General features: G+C 27.3%; 1 protein-coding gene across 3 annotated transcripts in view; it reads right to left on the bottom strand.

Annotated features, from left to right (window-relative positions):
- Positions 1-1,998: 1,998 nt before the first annotated feature.
- Positions 1,999-15,467, bottom strand: part of rad50 (DNA repair protein rad50) — a 104,459-nt gene continuing 90,990 nt past the window's right edge. For all 3 annotated transcript variants that reach the window (XM_087169343.1, XM_087169344.1, XM_087169342.1), the window contains 6 exons: positions 13,996-14,167; positions 13,460-13,598; positions 11,777-11,919; positions 7,925-8,058; positions 6,023-6,151; positions 1,999-2,132 (listed from right to left, as the gene is read on the bottom strand). In XM_087169343.1, the coding sequence (XP_087025469.1) occupies positions 2,087-2,132; positions 6,023-6,151; positions 7,925-8,058; positions 11,777-11,919; positions 13,460-13,598; positions 13,996-14,167 (763 nt within the window). In that variant the 3' untranslated portion in view covers positions 1,999-2,086. The remainder of the gene's footprint in view (positions 2,133-6,022; positions 6,152-7,924; positions 8,059-11,776; positions 11,920-13,459; positions 13,599-13,995; positions 14,168-15,467) is intronic.

Raw genomic sequence — 15,467 nt, forward strand, 5'->3', positions numbered from 1 at the left:
ATACATCACGGACTGACAATATGCCGGAATAGATTGGCGTTGAATTAAATGTGAAAAAGTTGAATAGAACAATGTGAACTGCGTCTTTTTGCATAATTTGAAACGAAAATCAACATAGTAAAAGAAAAATCTCATTTTGAAAAAGGGAAAAGTAAGCACTTTTTAAAAACATCCAATGAAAAAAAGTACCTTTAAGGGCTTTTAAAAAAAGGAAATAAGCACCTTGAAGCACTTATTAAAAACGCTACCCACCCTGGTATCGACCAGCTATTGCTGGGATTCGAACTCGGTTCGCCTCATTGGAAGGCGAAAGCTCTATCCCCTGATCCATCACGGCTCGTCTTATAAATTACTGAATGTAAGAAATTAAATCAGATCTGCATATTACTTAAATATCAGTCATTCCAATAATTTTACCCTAGGTGTGCCAGTGGGGATTGTATTAAAATTTCAGCTAAAATCTATGCGGTTTCGTGTCTTAGCAAAATCGTCAAAATGATGTCTGCCATCGAATCCAGACTTCATAATTAAAGTTTAATAATGCAATTGTGTACGTTATAACCTTCAAAAAACTATTTTTAAAATATTTAAATAAAGGATTGAAGATTTTTTAACGCTTTATCATTAATAATCTTAAATTAGTTTGATTAAATTAGGTTCGACAATTAAATTTGCAGTTCTTGCTCTATATGCAGTCTTATGAATGTTTTGGCATATATACATAAATGAATAAAATAAAATGAATTATGGTTTACTTCAATGTGAAAACTGTTGATGAAAATGGTTATTGGGGAATCATTTCTTGATTAAAGGATTATTTTATTTTTATTTCAAAAGCGTGATCGAAAATAGTAATGCAATATTTTATAATATGCCTGTTCTTTTCATAATTTGTTCAATATATTGCTTCAAAAATGCCATTTCTTTTTCATTGGCATTTTATTTTAAATAATTTCATAACGGCAACCGAAAGATTAAATAAATTATGAGTTACAGGTTGTAGCTAAATGCAATCAGAGGATCAAAACTCTTCACTGGTGATAAAAAATATTAACTCGCAAAACCCCTTCCACTTTTTTTCCCTAGGGTTCCTCGCAGAACACCATTTGGGAACCGCTGGGTAAAATTACAGAATCTTAAACTCACAAAACTAAAAAAGCTGGACAAGAAATTTTACTTAATTTCTAAAGCTGAGCAAGAAATAGAGTTTAAACTTGAAGAATCATTTGAATGTTACAAATTAATGTAAGGTGTAATGTGGCAACATTACAGTCTAAAAACTTCTTCGGTAGTACAAGCTTTGTGTGGGTTAAAATAATTATTTTAGTTTTCATTATTAAAATTATTATTTTTGTAATTAAAATCATTATTTTTGTATTTGAAATAATCTACTAAATGCAACCAAAAGATTAAATAAATTATGAATTAAAAGTTGTATCATAATCAGAGGATTCAAACTCATCACTGGTAATAAAAAGAACAAACTCACAAAATCCCTTTCACTTTTTCCCTAGGGTTCTGCAGAACACCATTTAGGAACCGCTGGGTTAAGTTACAGAATTCATAACTCACAAAACCAAATGTGTTGGACAAAAAAAAAGAGTTTAAACTTGAAGAATCATTTGAATGTTACAAATTAATGTAAAGTGACAACATTATAGTCTAAAACTTGTTTGGTAGTACAAGCTTTGTGTGGGTTAAAATTATTATTTTTGTTTTTATTATTAAAATTATTTTTGTTTTTATTATTAAAATTATTTTTGTTTTTATTATTAAAATTATTATTTTTTTTTTATTATTAAAATTATTATTTTTGTATTTAAAATCATTTGTTTCCAACGAGTTTTCACACTAGCTTATGACAATGGATTTACTCTGTAACGCTGTCTTGGTTCAAGAAGTATTTTAAACTAGGATGGTATAGATGAAAACTGAGTAACCAAAACCAATGCATAGTTTAGGCTAAGTTATGTATAAAAATTAATTACAAATAACAACTTAAAATGGTATAAAATTATATATTTAACAAAACATACAGTTACTAATATACATAACATAGAATGTGTGATCACAGAGTTTAACACAGTTACGCCATATCTGAGATGTAGAGCTTCGACACTTTTGAGAAAGCACTAGAAAAGAAAGTAAATCAATCAGAACTTAAGTTTGTTTCACTTTACAAAAGAGCTTTATTAAAAATATAAAGAAAAAGAACTTCAAAAAAATAAGAAATAAAGGAAAATGGTAATTATATAGATTACGGAATAATTTTAAAAGTATCCAAAAAAAAAAAAAATTTCTCAACTATTTTAATTTTCACCAGGTGTCAACAAAATTCAAGACGTTTATCTATGAGTTGCAATATTACATCAGAAACATGTTATTTCGTTAATCCAATAAGCAATAAAACTTACTTATTATTATTTGCATTAATTGCTCTTAGTCTGGAGAATAGTATCATCGAAGTACTAATATGATTAGATTTAAAAACACTTGAAACAATAAATTATTGCAAGAATTAAAAAAAAAAAAATGAAACCCATGTTGCAGTAGAATTTAAAAAAATTGCAATAGATGTTAAATTTATTTAATTCAAACCTCATTAGTTACTTAATGTTGATGTAAATTTCAAGACTGGTAGTTTCCTTGGTTTATCAATAATTTTGTCTAGAACATGCAACATTTCCCACTTCTTTATCCAAAATCATATTTCCAAAACTTATGAGAATTCTGTATCACATGTTCTTATTTCTTCCTTGTAAACTAGTTCTGATATCATTTTCACACACATTAAAAGATATAATTAGCTTTTTGGAGGTTTCAAAAATTAAGCAAATTTTGGACACTTTATAGCAACGTTGTTTTTCCTACATAATCTATCTGAAAATAATTTGTCTTCCTTTTAAATATCATTCTTGTTTCGAATAAGTCACATAGTAAAGCAAACTCTTAATTAAATCTTCAAATTTTTATCATTGTTATAAAGAAATATAAGCACAACTTTATATTCCATATCGAAGACTTATACTGGGAAGAGAAGAGAGAAAATATATTTCAATCAAAACAATTGAGATATTGTTTCAAATGTAATTTTTTTTAAAATTATTTTTCTTAAATTATTTTTTTTACACCGATGCCAGGAAACTAATTTCTAATTTATAGGATGGTCAAGTTGCTTAGGTTTAACGTATAAGAAAAAAAAAAAATACAATTTCATACTTATACTATTTACATAATTGACACTCTTATCTAGGCAAGTGTTCGACTTCTTCTTAATTGTGCTTTTTGTATGTTATATAGAATGAAACCAAAACAAATCAATAGAATCAATAGTTTTAAAATTTTATGTATCAAAATCATATTTTTTGTGTAGTTTTGCATTAGTATCTAATAAAACATCTGGTTTTGCTATGATGTATTACAAAAGCATCTTGACACATAATGTATTGTTCCTGAAGAAAATTTTTACAGTAAATACTATAAAATCAGAATCAGTAATAAAACTTAGGAAGTAATGAGGATTTTATGACTGAAAATTTTAATTTTTGAGTTTCACCCTTTTACTTATAAAATCTTTACAACTTCAAAACTATTAGTTTTATCCACTTGGTTTTCAACGCAACTGATTTAGCCGTCAAAAATACATAGAAAACAATACCTTATTTGCTTTGGCAATGACAGACATATAAAAAGGTATAAATTCAAAACAAATATCTTTGTACTTCAAAACCTTTATTCCATTTGAAGATAAAAATATTGTTGAGGGAAGTAAATTACTCATAATTGATCACATGGGTGTAGTAATTAACTCAATATAATCCTACTCAAATTATTAATTAATTTAAAGTATAATAACATATGAAAGTAATTAATTAAAAACTAATACCATACCAAAAGTAACAAGATTGCATGAATGCAGTTTTTTATCAATTAATTAAAGCATATTGTACTTGAATCTACAATAAGGTTAAAAATAAAAATGTATTTATGTGATAGCTAATATAACATATGTGGTAAACAATACCACAATAATTCTACATAGATCTTGCTTTGGTTTCTTATAAATTAGTGGTTAAAAAGTACAGTCAAAACAATATCTTTTATGCCTAGACCATATTTAATTTTATTCCCTTTCCTCAGTATAATCTTTAGACATTGAATTTAAAGTTACCCAATATCTTAAAAGTATGCTCATGCCATGTACTACTACTAATAAAAATTTTATTTTTTTTATCACAAAGAGTAGTCTTTTTTTTTTCTATTTAAGTGTCCCTCCACCCATAATCAGAAAACTTTAAAGATTGATTTATTATCTGATTTTACCAATATGTTTTATTTTTATATATTTGTACATAGTGATATCAATAGAAAAGACCACCTCTGTATTGTGACCGCTTTTGGGAGGTGCAGAATTTTTGCCATAGACTTTGTGTTGAAGAAAAGCTTTAAGAGAGACCCATTAAAATTTCTTCCAACGATCAGGCAAACTTCTGCACCAATGCGGAAGAAGTAAAAAAAGAAAAAAGAACACACGATAAAATATGAAAATAAAAAATATTAACAAAACAAATGTGTAGATTAAAATTTATTCAATATATTAGCATGAGGTTCTTATTTAGAGAGCTCTTTTTGACGATCTCTGAAAGAGATCTACAATCTCATGTTGCAGTCAGAGTGCATTAAAGACAATGACAAATTCATTGATTGATTTAATTTTATGATTGATTCATGATTTTATGATATGATTGATTGATTTAATTTTATGATTGATTCATTGATTTAATTTTAGAATCAAAAGTTGAATTTGAAAAAAAAAGTTTTCTTCCGAAAGAACTAAGTATCTCAAACCAACAAAGCTCATCGCATTTTTTAAATCGAACTATGATTATGATATAAAATCAAAAGCAAACTTAAACAAAAAAATTTTTTTTTTATTTAAAACAATTCTATCCTTCTTCATTGGTACATTTGTTTTTACACATAATTACATCAGAAGGGATAATTTTTAGTGAAGCAAAATTTTATTCAATCCAGCTTTCATGACGCCAACACAAGTGCCAAGAAAATGACAAACTAAAATCGTTTGCGAAAAAAATCATGTACCTTCAATAATATTTTGAAGTCAATGGAGGTAGCCTCTAAGAAAGAACAATCACCATTAACGATCATTTTACTGTGGAACAGACACAAGGTGCATAGCCAAATTTTTCAACAAAAAATAAGCACCTTTTAAGCACTCAGAAAATATTTTTAAGCGCTTTGAAAAATATTATAATTCGACAGGGTTGGCAAGTTTTTGACAATTTATGGTTTTATCCGGTTTCATTTACAGTGACGAAGACGATGGAGCGTCACAAACAATGAAATTAACATGAGAAATGAAATTTTCTATCACTAATGTTTAGTTGGTCCCTGTAATCAGCAAAAATACAAGAGATTTTTCGATTCTATTACAGAGGGTGGGAAATGAAGTCTGAAATTGAGAATCTCTTGCATAATGCAGCAGGGTTGCACATGAGAGTAAAAAATCCTTACCACACACTGAATCCAGCTCAGTATACACAAGTGCGGTCCCGCAAGTATTTCATCAAAAATGCAAAACAAATGGTGCTTTCATACACTACAGACAGGAAAACCGGAATAGATTGAGGTTGAATTAATTGCGAAAACGTTGACTAGGACAATGTCTTTTTGCATAATTTGTGGCGAAAATCAACATGGTAAAGAAAAATATCACATTTCGGAAAAGGGAAAATTAAGCTCTTTTTTTATTTAAAAAACACCAAATGAAAAAGGCACCTTTAAGGGCGTTTAAAAAACGAAAATCAAAAATAAGCACCTTTAAGCACTTTTTTAAAACGCTATGCACCCTGAAAGAGTGGTCGCTCCCGAGAGGTTTCACTGTACACATATAAAATGAAAGCAGAGATGAAAATTACACTGGCAACCTATAGTTATAAATGAGAGGTTTATATTTATAAAGGTCTATACAAACCACTTTATAAAGACTGATGAAACTTACTAGTTATCTTTCGAAACTTTATAAAAATAGTCCACATTGTCAGATCTCCCAAGCAGCTCTATAAAGTCTTCATCGTGAGTAATTATAATCAATTGAAAATTACGTTGTGCTGACCTGCTTTTCACAATCCTATAAAGTCAATAATAAAATTATAATGAAAATAGTACTAAAATAACCAAATTCCCAATTTCATTAAATCAAATATATTTACATACCTGCCAACTCTTCCGGATTTTCCGGAAGATTTTATTTTCATATTTGAAGTGGTAGTAAATATATACTATTTTTTCTTTTATAAACTTAATTTTTAAATGATTTTGATCACCACTATTCTTACAAAAATTAAGCACATATATCAATATGCGTTACCATCATGGTTGTCAACTTAAGTTTTTTCAAATGCAACGTATTTGTTTGCTTAAAATTGAAGTTTTAATTTCATTTTAATACCACAGGGGAAAATGATAATGGAAGGGATTAAAAGTTGGCAGGTATGTATTTAATAAGAATATAAGTAGCCATAGAGTAAGGTGAAAAATAGCTTAAAAGTATCTAAATACTAGTGATTATGTGGGTTTTGCTTATCATTTTTAGCAATTTAATAAAATTAAAATAATTTATAATTGGCTTTTCATATAAATTTCAAAACCTGATAAAAAAAATTTTTAAATAAAGAAACTTCTGATATTTCTGTGCTTATCTTTTGTTGATTCTGATCCCATCTCATTTATTATTTAACCACTAAAGTAAAATATAGCACTACAACTGTGCAGGTTTCACTGTATTAATTTCCAAACAAATTGTTAATAAATGCTTTACATGAACTCTTTAAAACTATCATAAAATTAATTATGTGTCTAGATTTATGTTGAAATATAATTTTGACATAAAAAAAAAATGGTTAAAGAAGTTAATGGGAGAACTCAACACCTTCTCTTGTGGAATATCATTATACTTTAAGGCTTTGTGATAGATTAAGTTTTCAGAACTGCAAAGTTTAAAAATCAAGCACAGTTAATAAATAATATTCAATCAAAATATTTACCCAAAAGCAAAGTTTTTCATAATCAACAAAAGTTTTTCACAGATCAGATTTTTCATTAATGGTTCTCAATTTGAAAAAAAAAATGTATAAGAAAATTTCTGATAAAATAGACTCCGGTGCAAGTTAATCTATACTCCGGTGCAAGTTAAGAAAAAGCCATTGCGGTATAGGATTTAAGTAAAAATTGGCGACTGTAATTGGCGAAAATAAGCTTTCAAAACAATATAAAAGCTTTTAAAAGTTAAACACGTCAGTTGGAAATATAATTCATGCTATTGCTTGCATTATATATCATAGATATATTTTAAAAAAAGGTTATGGTTTCGTAGTCTAGCTGGAATCCTAGACTTTGCGATAAATAAGGAGAGCATTCGTTCTTGAAGAAAAAACAGAACTACATGACATTGCAAGAGCATTAGATTTCATTGGACCTCTAAAAATTTTGCGACTTATGCTGACACGTTCTTAGCAAATCAAATGCAAGATAAAAAATTTTTACTTTTGTTCTGCGGTAAAAAAAAATTTCTGCAAGAAATAATATTTATTATTCCTTCATTAGTTTCTTAATATGCGAAAAGAAATTTTTGATATGCGATTTTTGATATCATTTTTATTAATTTGTATTAAGTGTTGATTACTGTAGTTAATTAGAAAGCAAGTCAAAAGGAGGCAATACAGCAATGTTGAGGTATGTTCGGGCTGCGAGCTTTGCAGCCATTTGGCATATACTCAGATGCAAAAAGGCTTTTTCCATAGGGATAATGGTTTTTTCTTAACTTGCAACAGAAGTATAATGTCAAGAAAATGATTATTGACATTATGGGAAGCAGTAGATTGAAAGGAAATGTTGAACATACTCGACAAGTGCTTTAGCTAATTTAGAGATATTTTCACGATCAAGGTTAGTTGTTGGTTCATCCAATGCCAGGATCCCACAATTCAAACAAAATGTTTCTGCTAAAGCTAATCTAATTATTAAAGACGCCAGCACCTGAAATAGAAAATAGCTTATATATGACTAATAAATAGTTTTTCCAGTATTCATCCACCTTTAAATTTTTCCTGAATGCAAACATTAACTTTATAAAAGAAATAGGCATTCAATTTTTCATTCAAATATATACAGTGTTCTCCACAAGCATTTTTAAAAGGGTAGCCCACCTAATCTGCCCTCTTCATCCTTTTTGTAGAACAAAAGCCGCCATTCCTTAAAAACACTGTTTTTTAAATTTTATTTCTTCAGGAAAAGATGGTTTTCTTAACCATCTGTTTTAATGAAAAGTCTCTTTTTTATTTATTTAGTTATTGATAATTATTTAACTTCAAATCAATTTTTAATTTTTTGCCTTCATTTTAATAAGATTTTTTTTTTATGTTGTCCAGTTATATTGTTAAAATTTGTATGATATTCAGCCCCAGAAATATCCATATCTCATTTTTTTGGGGGAGGGGTGGAGCTAATATTAATGAATATTTTAGTCATATTAAATTTTACTATTATTTAAAAATGCACCTTTAAATATTTATTTTCTTATAATTTTCAGTTTAAAATATAAAGAAAGCTTTATAGATGTTTTTCAATTAATCCTTTATTTATTAGTTTACTTTTTATTTTTTTAAAAAAAAATTCACACTTGTCTTTTCGCCTGCTATTAATTATTATTCGAAAGCTTCATATTTTTCTGTTATTTTGGTAATGAGTGAGAATTACTTTGTAAAATATACACATATAATAGTATAAGAGGGTGGTTTAAAAATTGGGGATGCCTTTTTAAAACAGCTCAAAATGCCCTTTTCTGTGAGGAAGCACTTAGCCCTTTCTTATTCTTAGGGAGAATTTTGTGTATATATATATATATATATATATATATATATATATATATATATATATATATATATATATATATATATATATATATATATAATTACATAAAGATTTTGCATCCAAATTTAATATTTTTTGGAAAAATCACATGTTTTAAATTTATAAGTTACTAAAAAGTTTTGTTCGGTAAGTTTACTTTTAAGAGTTATATGCAGATATCAATATGTATCATTACCTTTTAAGAGGGTGACATATGATTGATGTATTTAACACATGATATATTGGTAAAAATAAGTTTTTCCAATTGGTATTGATGTTAATTTCAATATGAAAAACTGAAAGAAAAACCTAAAATTCTACAGAGAAAATAGTTCAAAAATAATTCCTGTTAATAAATAATTGTTACTAATAGTTAATGTCATTAAACAAAATTATAAACGTAAGTAACTACATAAATGAAATCTTTGTAGTGAGCCTAAAAAAGAAATCAAGACAACATTTGTGAAAAAAAATAATATAAATAAATAAAAAAATTACAACAAAATCAGGACTTTTTTTTTAAACATCATACATATACCAGATGACTTTTAAAAAAGGCAAAGCAAAACCAAAGCATATTTTGCTCTACGTAAATGCAAATTATATCATAAAAGAATAACAAAATAAAATATTTTTTAATGTCAGAATGACTGTTCAGAATAGCCAATTTTCAGAGTAATTTTATCAATATTGTATCATTTAGTTCAAACTAATGATCTCTACTGGCTACAAGATGACTAAATAGAACAAATGACAATTAAAAAATTGTCAGCTGGTCAAAAGTGCACCTTTTATTATTAGTATTTTCATAAATATAGAATTAATATGAATATATCATTCTGAAAATTACTAATATTCTGATAATTTCCTGCTTGCTTCTCAAATTTTTCGATGTTTTAAAAATGAACATGGTTATGCCTATGTTAAGAAATGCTTCAAAAGAAATTATTTTTTTTAATAGTTTTTTAAATTGTATAAAATTTTCTTCATTTTAAAAAGTAGCATACCCTGCAACTCATGAAGATTTTGAAAATAATTCTTTCTAGTGGTATCGAATCAAAGTAGAAATTTTTAAAGCAAATGGATCTCTCATAAAACTTTTATCAGAACTTAAGAATCTAGCCATATGGCTTGCACTTTTATAAGTAATAGTGGACAAGTTACGCTAAAATTAATTTTTTTTAAATATTAAGACATTAATTTTGCTACAGTCTGAAAAGAAGATTTCTGAAACTACGGAAATTCCGTAGCAGTTGGAGGGTATGAAGTAGCCATGTATTTTAAAATGCGGCCACACTTAAAAATTCTGCCACTGGCCAATAGGAGAATTTCCTAAGTTTGCCTTATATTGAATATAACAACTCATAATAGTTATTTTATATCAATGCCTGGGAGTTTATATAGAACTGTTGCATTAAAAAAAATAACTAACTTCAATTAGTTAATATTTCCTTTCTTCATACCAATATATAATTAACATTTGAAATTGAGTTCGAGATTTTCTTAATCAAATACTTTTAAAGTGGGATTTCAATTATCTCGAAACGAAAATACAGCAAATATGCCACTTAACATTTTTTAACAAAAGTAATTTTAGTGGATGATCCCCAATTCATCATATAAAATTCCATGACATGTTGATTAGAATCTATCATTTTTAAAAATTACATGAAAGAGACAAATTAAGAATTATAAAAGTACCAAAGTCCAGAATTGTTACTGCATTTGCTTAAAATAATAAATAAATGTATAACACCTGAATTGATCACCGTAAATAGTTGATTATTTAATATTGTTAATAGTCTCCTTTTCATAGATTGACTGCGTTCTCAAAAAGGCTTAAACAGAGACCTAAGTGGGTAAAGTTATATTCCTAAACCATAATAATTGGTACACAGTCCCTAAATTGGAACTATTAAATGTTGCGATTTCTATTAGAAAAATTCAGTAAAATAAAAAGACGGATTAAATTTTTTGTTCTTGAAATGTTAAGTGGCATATTTGCTGTGATTTCACTTCAAGGTAAAAACAAAATGGGATGTTCTAATTACTTACAAAAATCAAGAATATCAGGACAAAAAGCAAAATATCAGGACAAAATATTTTTTTTCAGGAAAACAATATTTTGTCCTGATATATTTGGACAAGCCTGATAGACAGACTTGGATATTTGTCCTGATATATGATTTAATAACAATTAACATATTCATTTAAATATACATTAAATCAAAAGAGAGTTTGAGGAGAGAAAAATACAAAGTAAATATTTGTTTGTTGATTAGTAGAAGGATTCTACAAATTATATTAGTTAAAATTTACCCCCCCCCCCTAAAAGAAAAATGTTACATATATATACACACAGCTACATAGTGTCATAGTTCATCAAAGCAAAAAAAAAAAAAAAGAAAAAAAACTCAATTTAATTCATTACAAACTTATTAGTTTGGGTATAGTAGTTTTATTTTATTAACTGTAGTCTGATTTTATTACTAACCTCTGTTTTGAAAACTAATGTTCTTAGTTACATCTTCAAGGAATAAAAAATGAATTTAAGTTATAAGATAGCACCTCATTAAAAATACAACATTTTATGAAACAAATCATTAAATTACTGAAAGCAAAACTTAAAAAATCAAAATAAAAAGTGAATAAAAAAATTGCTCCATGTTTAAGTAAAAGCAATCATATTAATCTTCCAATTATAAAAATTTTGATAAGGACCTGATTGATTTTTCAGGCAACTTCTTCCTCCTAGTTATTCAATGAAAAATTTGCTGGGCGTATTTTAAACACTAGAAATTGTTAAAATAAATATTAAACAAGTAAAAAGAAAAATTGGACCCACCTTTTGTCCAGCACTGCATCTTCCTCTCATATCAATAGGAGTATCACCTTTAAACATGACTACTCGATAATTGTAAGTGCGTCGACTTTTTTCAAGACCACTCTCAGTGTCACCATCGGACTGGATTTCGATGTAATCAATATCTTAAATAAAAATTTTTTTTAAAAAAAGCATTATCTTAAAGCCTAAGAAAATATTAGGACAAAAGTTACAAATTCATAAAATATGGTCTTTTAACTCAAATAATGAAACTGTAAGAGCATATTTAACCAGTGGTCGGGAAAACTACTTCTTTGTTGTAGTTTACTACCACTACAACTATTTGTTACAAATGTAGTTAACTACAATTACTTTTTTTTTTAAGTGAAGTGACTACAAAGTACTTTGAAATTGTAGTAACTACTTCACTAATTTAAGGAGACAAAATTTGTTGCAGAACTTAAATTTACACCTATGATTATAATGGTTTTGACTAAGAAATTGGCTTACATTAGATATTAGGGAATAATTAAAAAAATATTCATTCATGTTTACATGAACAAGTGTGTTATTGCAAAGCATTTTTTTAAAATTTTTTAAATTTAACTTTCAACTTTTTATGCCTTTTTCGACAGCGAATATTTAATTTAAGAAAGGCTCTTTTAGCACCGAGAAATTCAGTACCCTAGTGTGCAAAAGTCTTGGTCAAACTCAATATAGATGGTTGATTGGAAATGTAATAAATAATGTATAATTTTATTCCTAAACATTCTCAATATCTTATCAACCAGAAAGTAAAGTTAGCGCTTTGAAAGTCATTTTAAATCAAATGCAATTTTTATATCAGTCGTGTATTCGATTTTCATGAAGCGATTTTCTTACATCTAAGAATTGGTTGAAAATACAATTGAAAGATACAATTTTTTGGTTGAAAATACAATTTTAACAAATAAGCAAAAGTTTTGCATTTTATTTAGGAAAATCGTGATTTTAACTTTCATTTAATATTGACATTTATTTTTGAAGAATTAGTTCTTATGAGACAAAAAGAAATATTCAACTAAACTGAGTACAAATATTTAAATTTAATCCAAAGAAGATTAAATTTTCCATTAAATTGCAAGAAAAGTAAAAATTCTGAAATCAAGTGCAATATATATGTTAGCTTGAGTAAATAAAATGGAAATCATCTTTACAAAAAATAAATAAATAAATAAATCCACATAGAAAGGTTAAAATGCTTTTCACGCGTTGACCAAAAACTTTTGCACGCTAGTGTATATCAAAAATATGTTCCTTTACTTTTAAATAACATCAATGTTTTACGAATGTGCACACATATGTGAAAGTGTGACGAAAGTGATTAATTATCTATTTTACATAATGGTTCGTTTTAAGTATTAATTATATGTGATTTTAAATAAGAAATTTTTGTACATAATTTTATATCGTCAATTTCATTGCATCCATTGAAAGAAAAGCTAAGATTTGTACCCATCAAATTTGAAAAATTAGTAATAAATGTAGCTTCACTACTTGCAGTGTGCTACTTCCTGCCACTGATTTAAACCCACATCAAATATAATTCCAGCATAGAAAGAAAAGAAAGACCTTGATAAAAACCATACCAATATCTGCAAAAAGTACAATACAGAACTAATGTAATAAAATGCAAAAAGTACAATTCAAGTGATGCACACCTACCATTTCCAGCATATGTATCCCTCCATAAATCTTTGATGATCTTGTTAATTTCAGACATTTTTATTTGATGATAGTTGATTATTGCTTTATTTAGAGCCATATAATATTTGCTCAAATCTTCACAAGCAAGCTGTGTAGTCTAAAATTCGATAAATAAAAGTAAACATCAGATAAAAAATGTATTCTGAGTAGATGAGTCTTAAAATGCTAACAAATAAAATAAGTGAAACAATTAATATTAAATATTTAAAGTCTCACAAAATTAAACACAAAGATCACCTTGCATATGATAATAAGACGAATACTTATTTCCATGAGAAAAAAAGGATAAAAGGAAAGATAAAAGGAATAAAATAACTATTTATTACTTAACTAGAACACTTTTGCACCTCAACCTTTCTTTTTTTTCCCCTTGCTTTTAATCATAATGTATTATAACTAAATATGAATTTTCAATGAAATAATTTTCTAGTTAAGTAATAAATAGTTATTTTTAATAATTCTAGTTAAATAATTTGTTTATTTAGATGACTTACTCTCAGTTCTATGCACTTGCTTCGATGTTTTTTCTCAGCGTCCTTAAACATTGGATCTAGAAGTTGATTCCTACACTCCCGGATCTTTTCTTTTAAACCACTCTCACGACCAATCGTTTCATCTCTCTCCTTGGTGAGAGTTTGAATTTGTTTAGAGAGCTTGTCCATTTCACTGAAATAGGTAAAAGTTCATATAAACCTTGTTAATGAATAAAAATGAATGTGACATTTTTTTACAAGAAAAAATACATTTGATTCAGCAATCATTATAGAACAAGAGAACAAGAACTTTGAGTAGCAACAGAAAAATTTTGATTACAAAATATTGAACAACCAAGCAGTTATGACAGTATAAATAACATAAAATAACTTAGGAAATAGAAATTAGTGCACCATTAAGAACAAAAAGATATACAGAATTTCACTTCAGTTTAAGGACTAAAAAAGTACACGCATCATCATCAATGCCTCGACAGCCCAGGGTGGGATTTTGCCTTCTCAAAAAGTTTTTTCCAGGCTAACCTTTTTCCTGCTAGTGTTTTCCAGTTTTTAGTTTTTAAGACCAAAAGGTCTTTTTCTAGGCCATCTATCCATCTCAAATTAGGCCTGCCTCTTTTTCGTGTGCCAACTGGTCTGGCATTGAAAACTCTTTTTGAGGGACGGTCTTCATCCATTCTGATAACAGGGTTCCCACTCAATTTCAGAAAAAGAATTCCCTGACTTTTCCAGGTAAATTTCAATGAAAATCAATACCATATTTCTTCAATACTACGAAATTTTTCATCAGAAAATTTTGATTCTTTTACTTGTAATGCCAAGTATTAGATTTTCTATGTAAAATAAATATCATTATATGAGGATGGAAGCATTTCAGTTTGTCTAAAATGTGAAACTTTTATAATAAATAATTGTAATAGATCTTAGAATTATTTAACTCTAATCTCAACAATTGAGTACTGTTACTGACGATTTTTAGACTATTTTTTTTCCAGGTATAATGAAGGAATTTTCCAGGTTTTTGTAAAAAAATTGCAACTTTCCCTGATTTTTGGAGTTGAAATAAAATTCCCCGACAATTCCAGGTTTTCCCTGTTCTCCCTGACACGTGGGAACCCTGTGATAACGTGGCCTGCCTATTTTATTCCTTGTCGTTTAATAAAGTTAATAATGTTGGGTTCATTATATGAGTGATAAAGCTCTAAATTTGTACTTCTAAGTTATAAAATAGTTAATGTTAAAAATAAATATAAAATTAGCTTTATAGTATCTGTGATTACATTAATAGTCTGAGTATACTTTTTTTCTGTTGCCTAGTTTCCTTTGCTTACCTCAGAATATATAAAAGAGGGTATCCAAATAATAAAAATTAATAATAGTAATAATTTTTGTACATAAACTACATTGTCATAAGAAGAAAATAAATTAGATACCATGTCTTCGAATGAGTGCAATTATGGGAGTACAAATAGACA

This window comes from Parasteatoda tepidariorum, chromosome 8 (genome assembly GCF_982258835.1).
Source record: "Parasteatoda tepidariorum strain Cologne lab strain chromosome 8, Ptep-v5.0, whole genome shotgun sequence".
Lineage (NCBI taxonomy): Eukaryota > Metazoa > Arthropoda > Arachnida > Araneae > Theridiidae > Parasteatoda > Parasteatoda tepidariorum.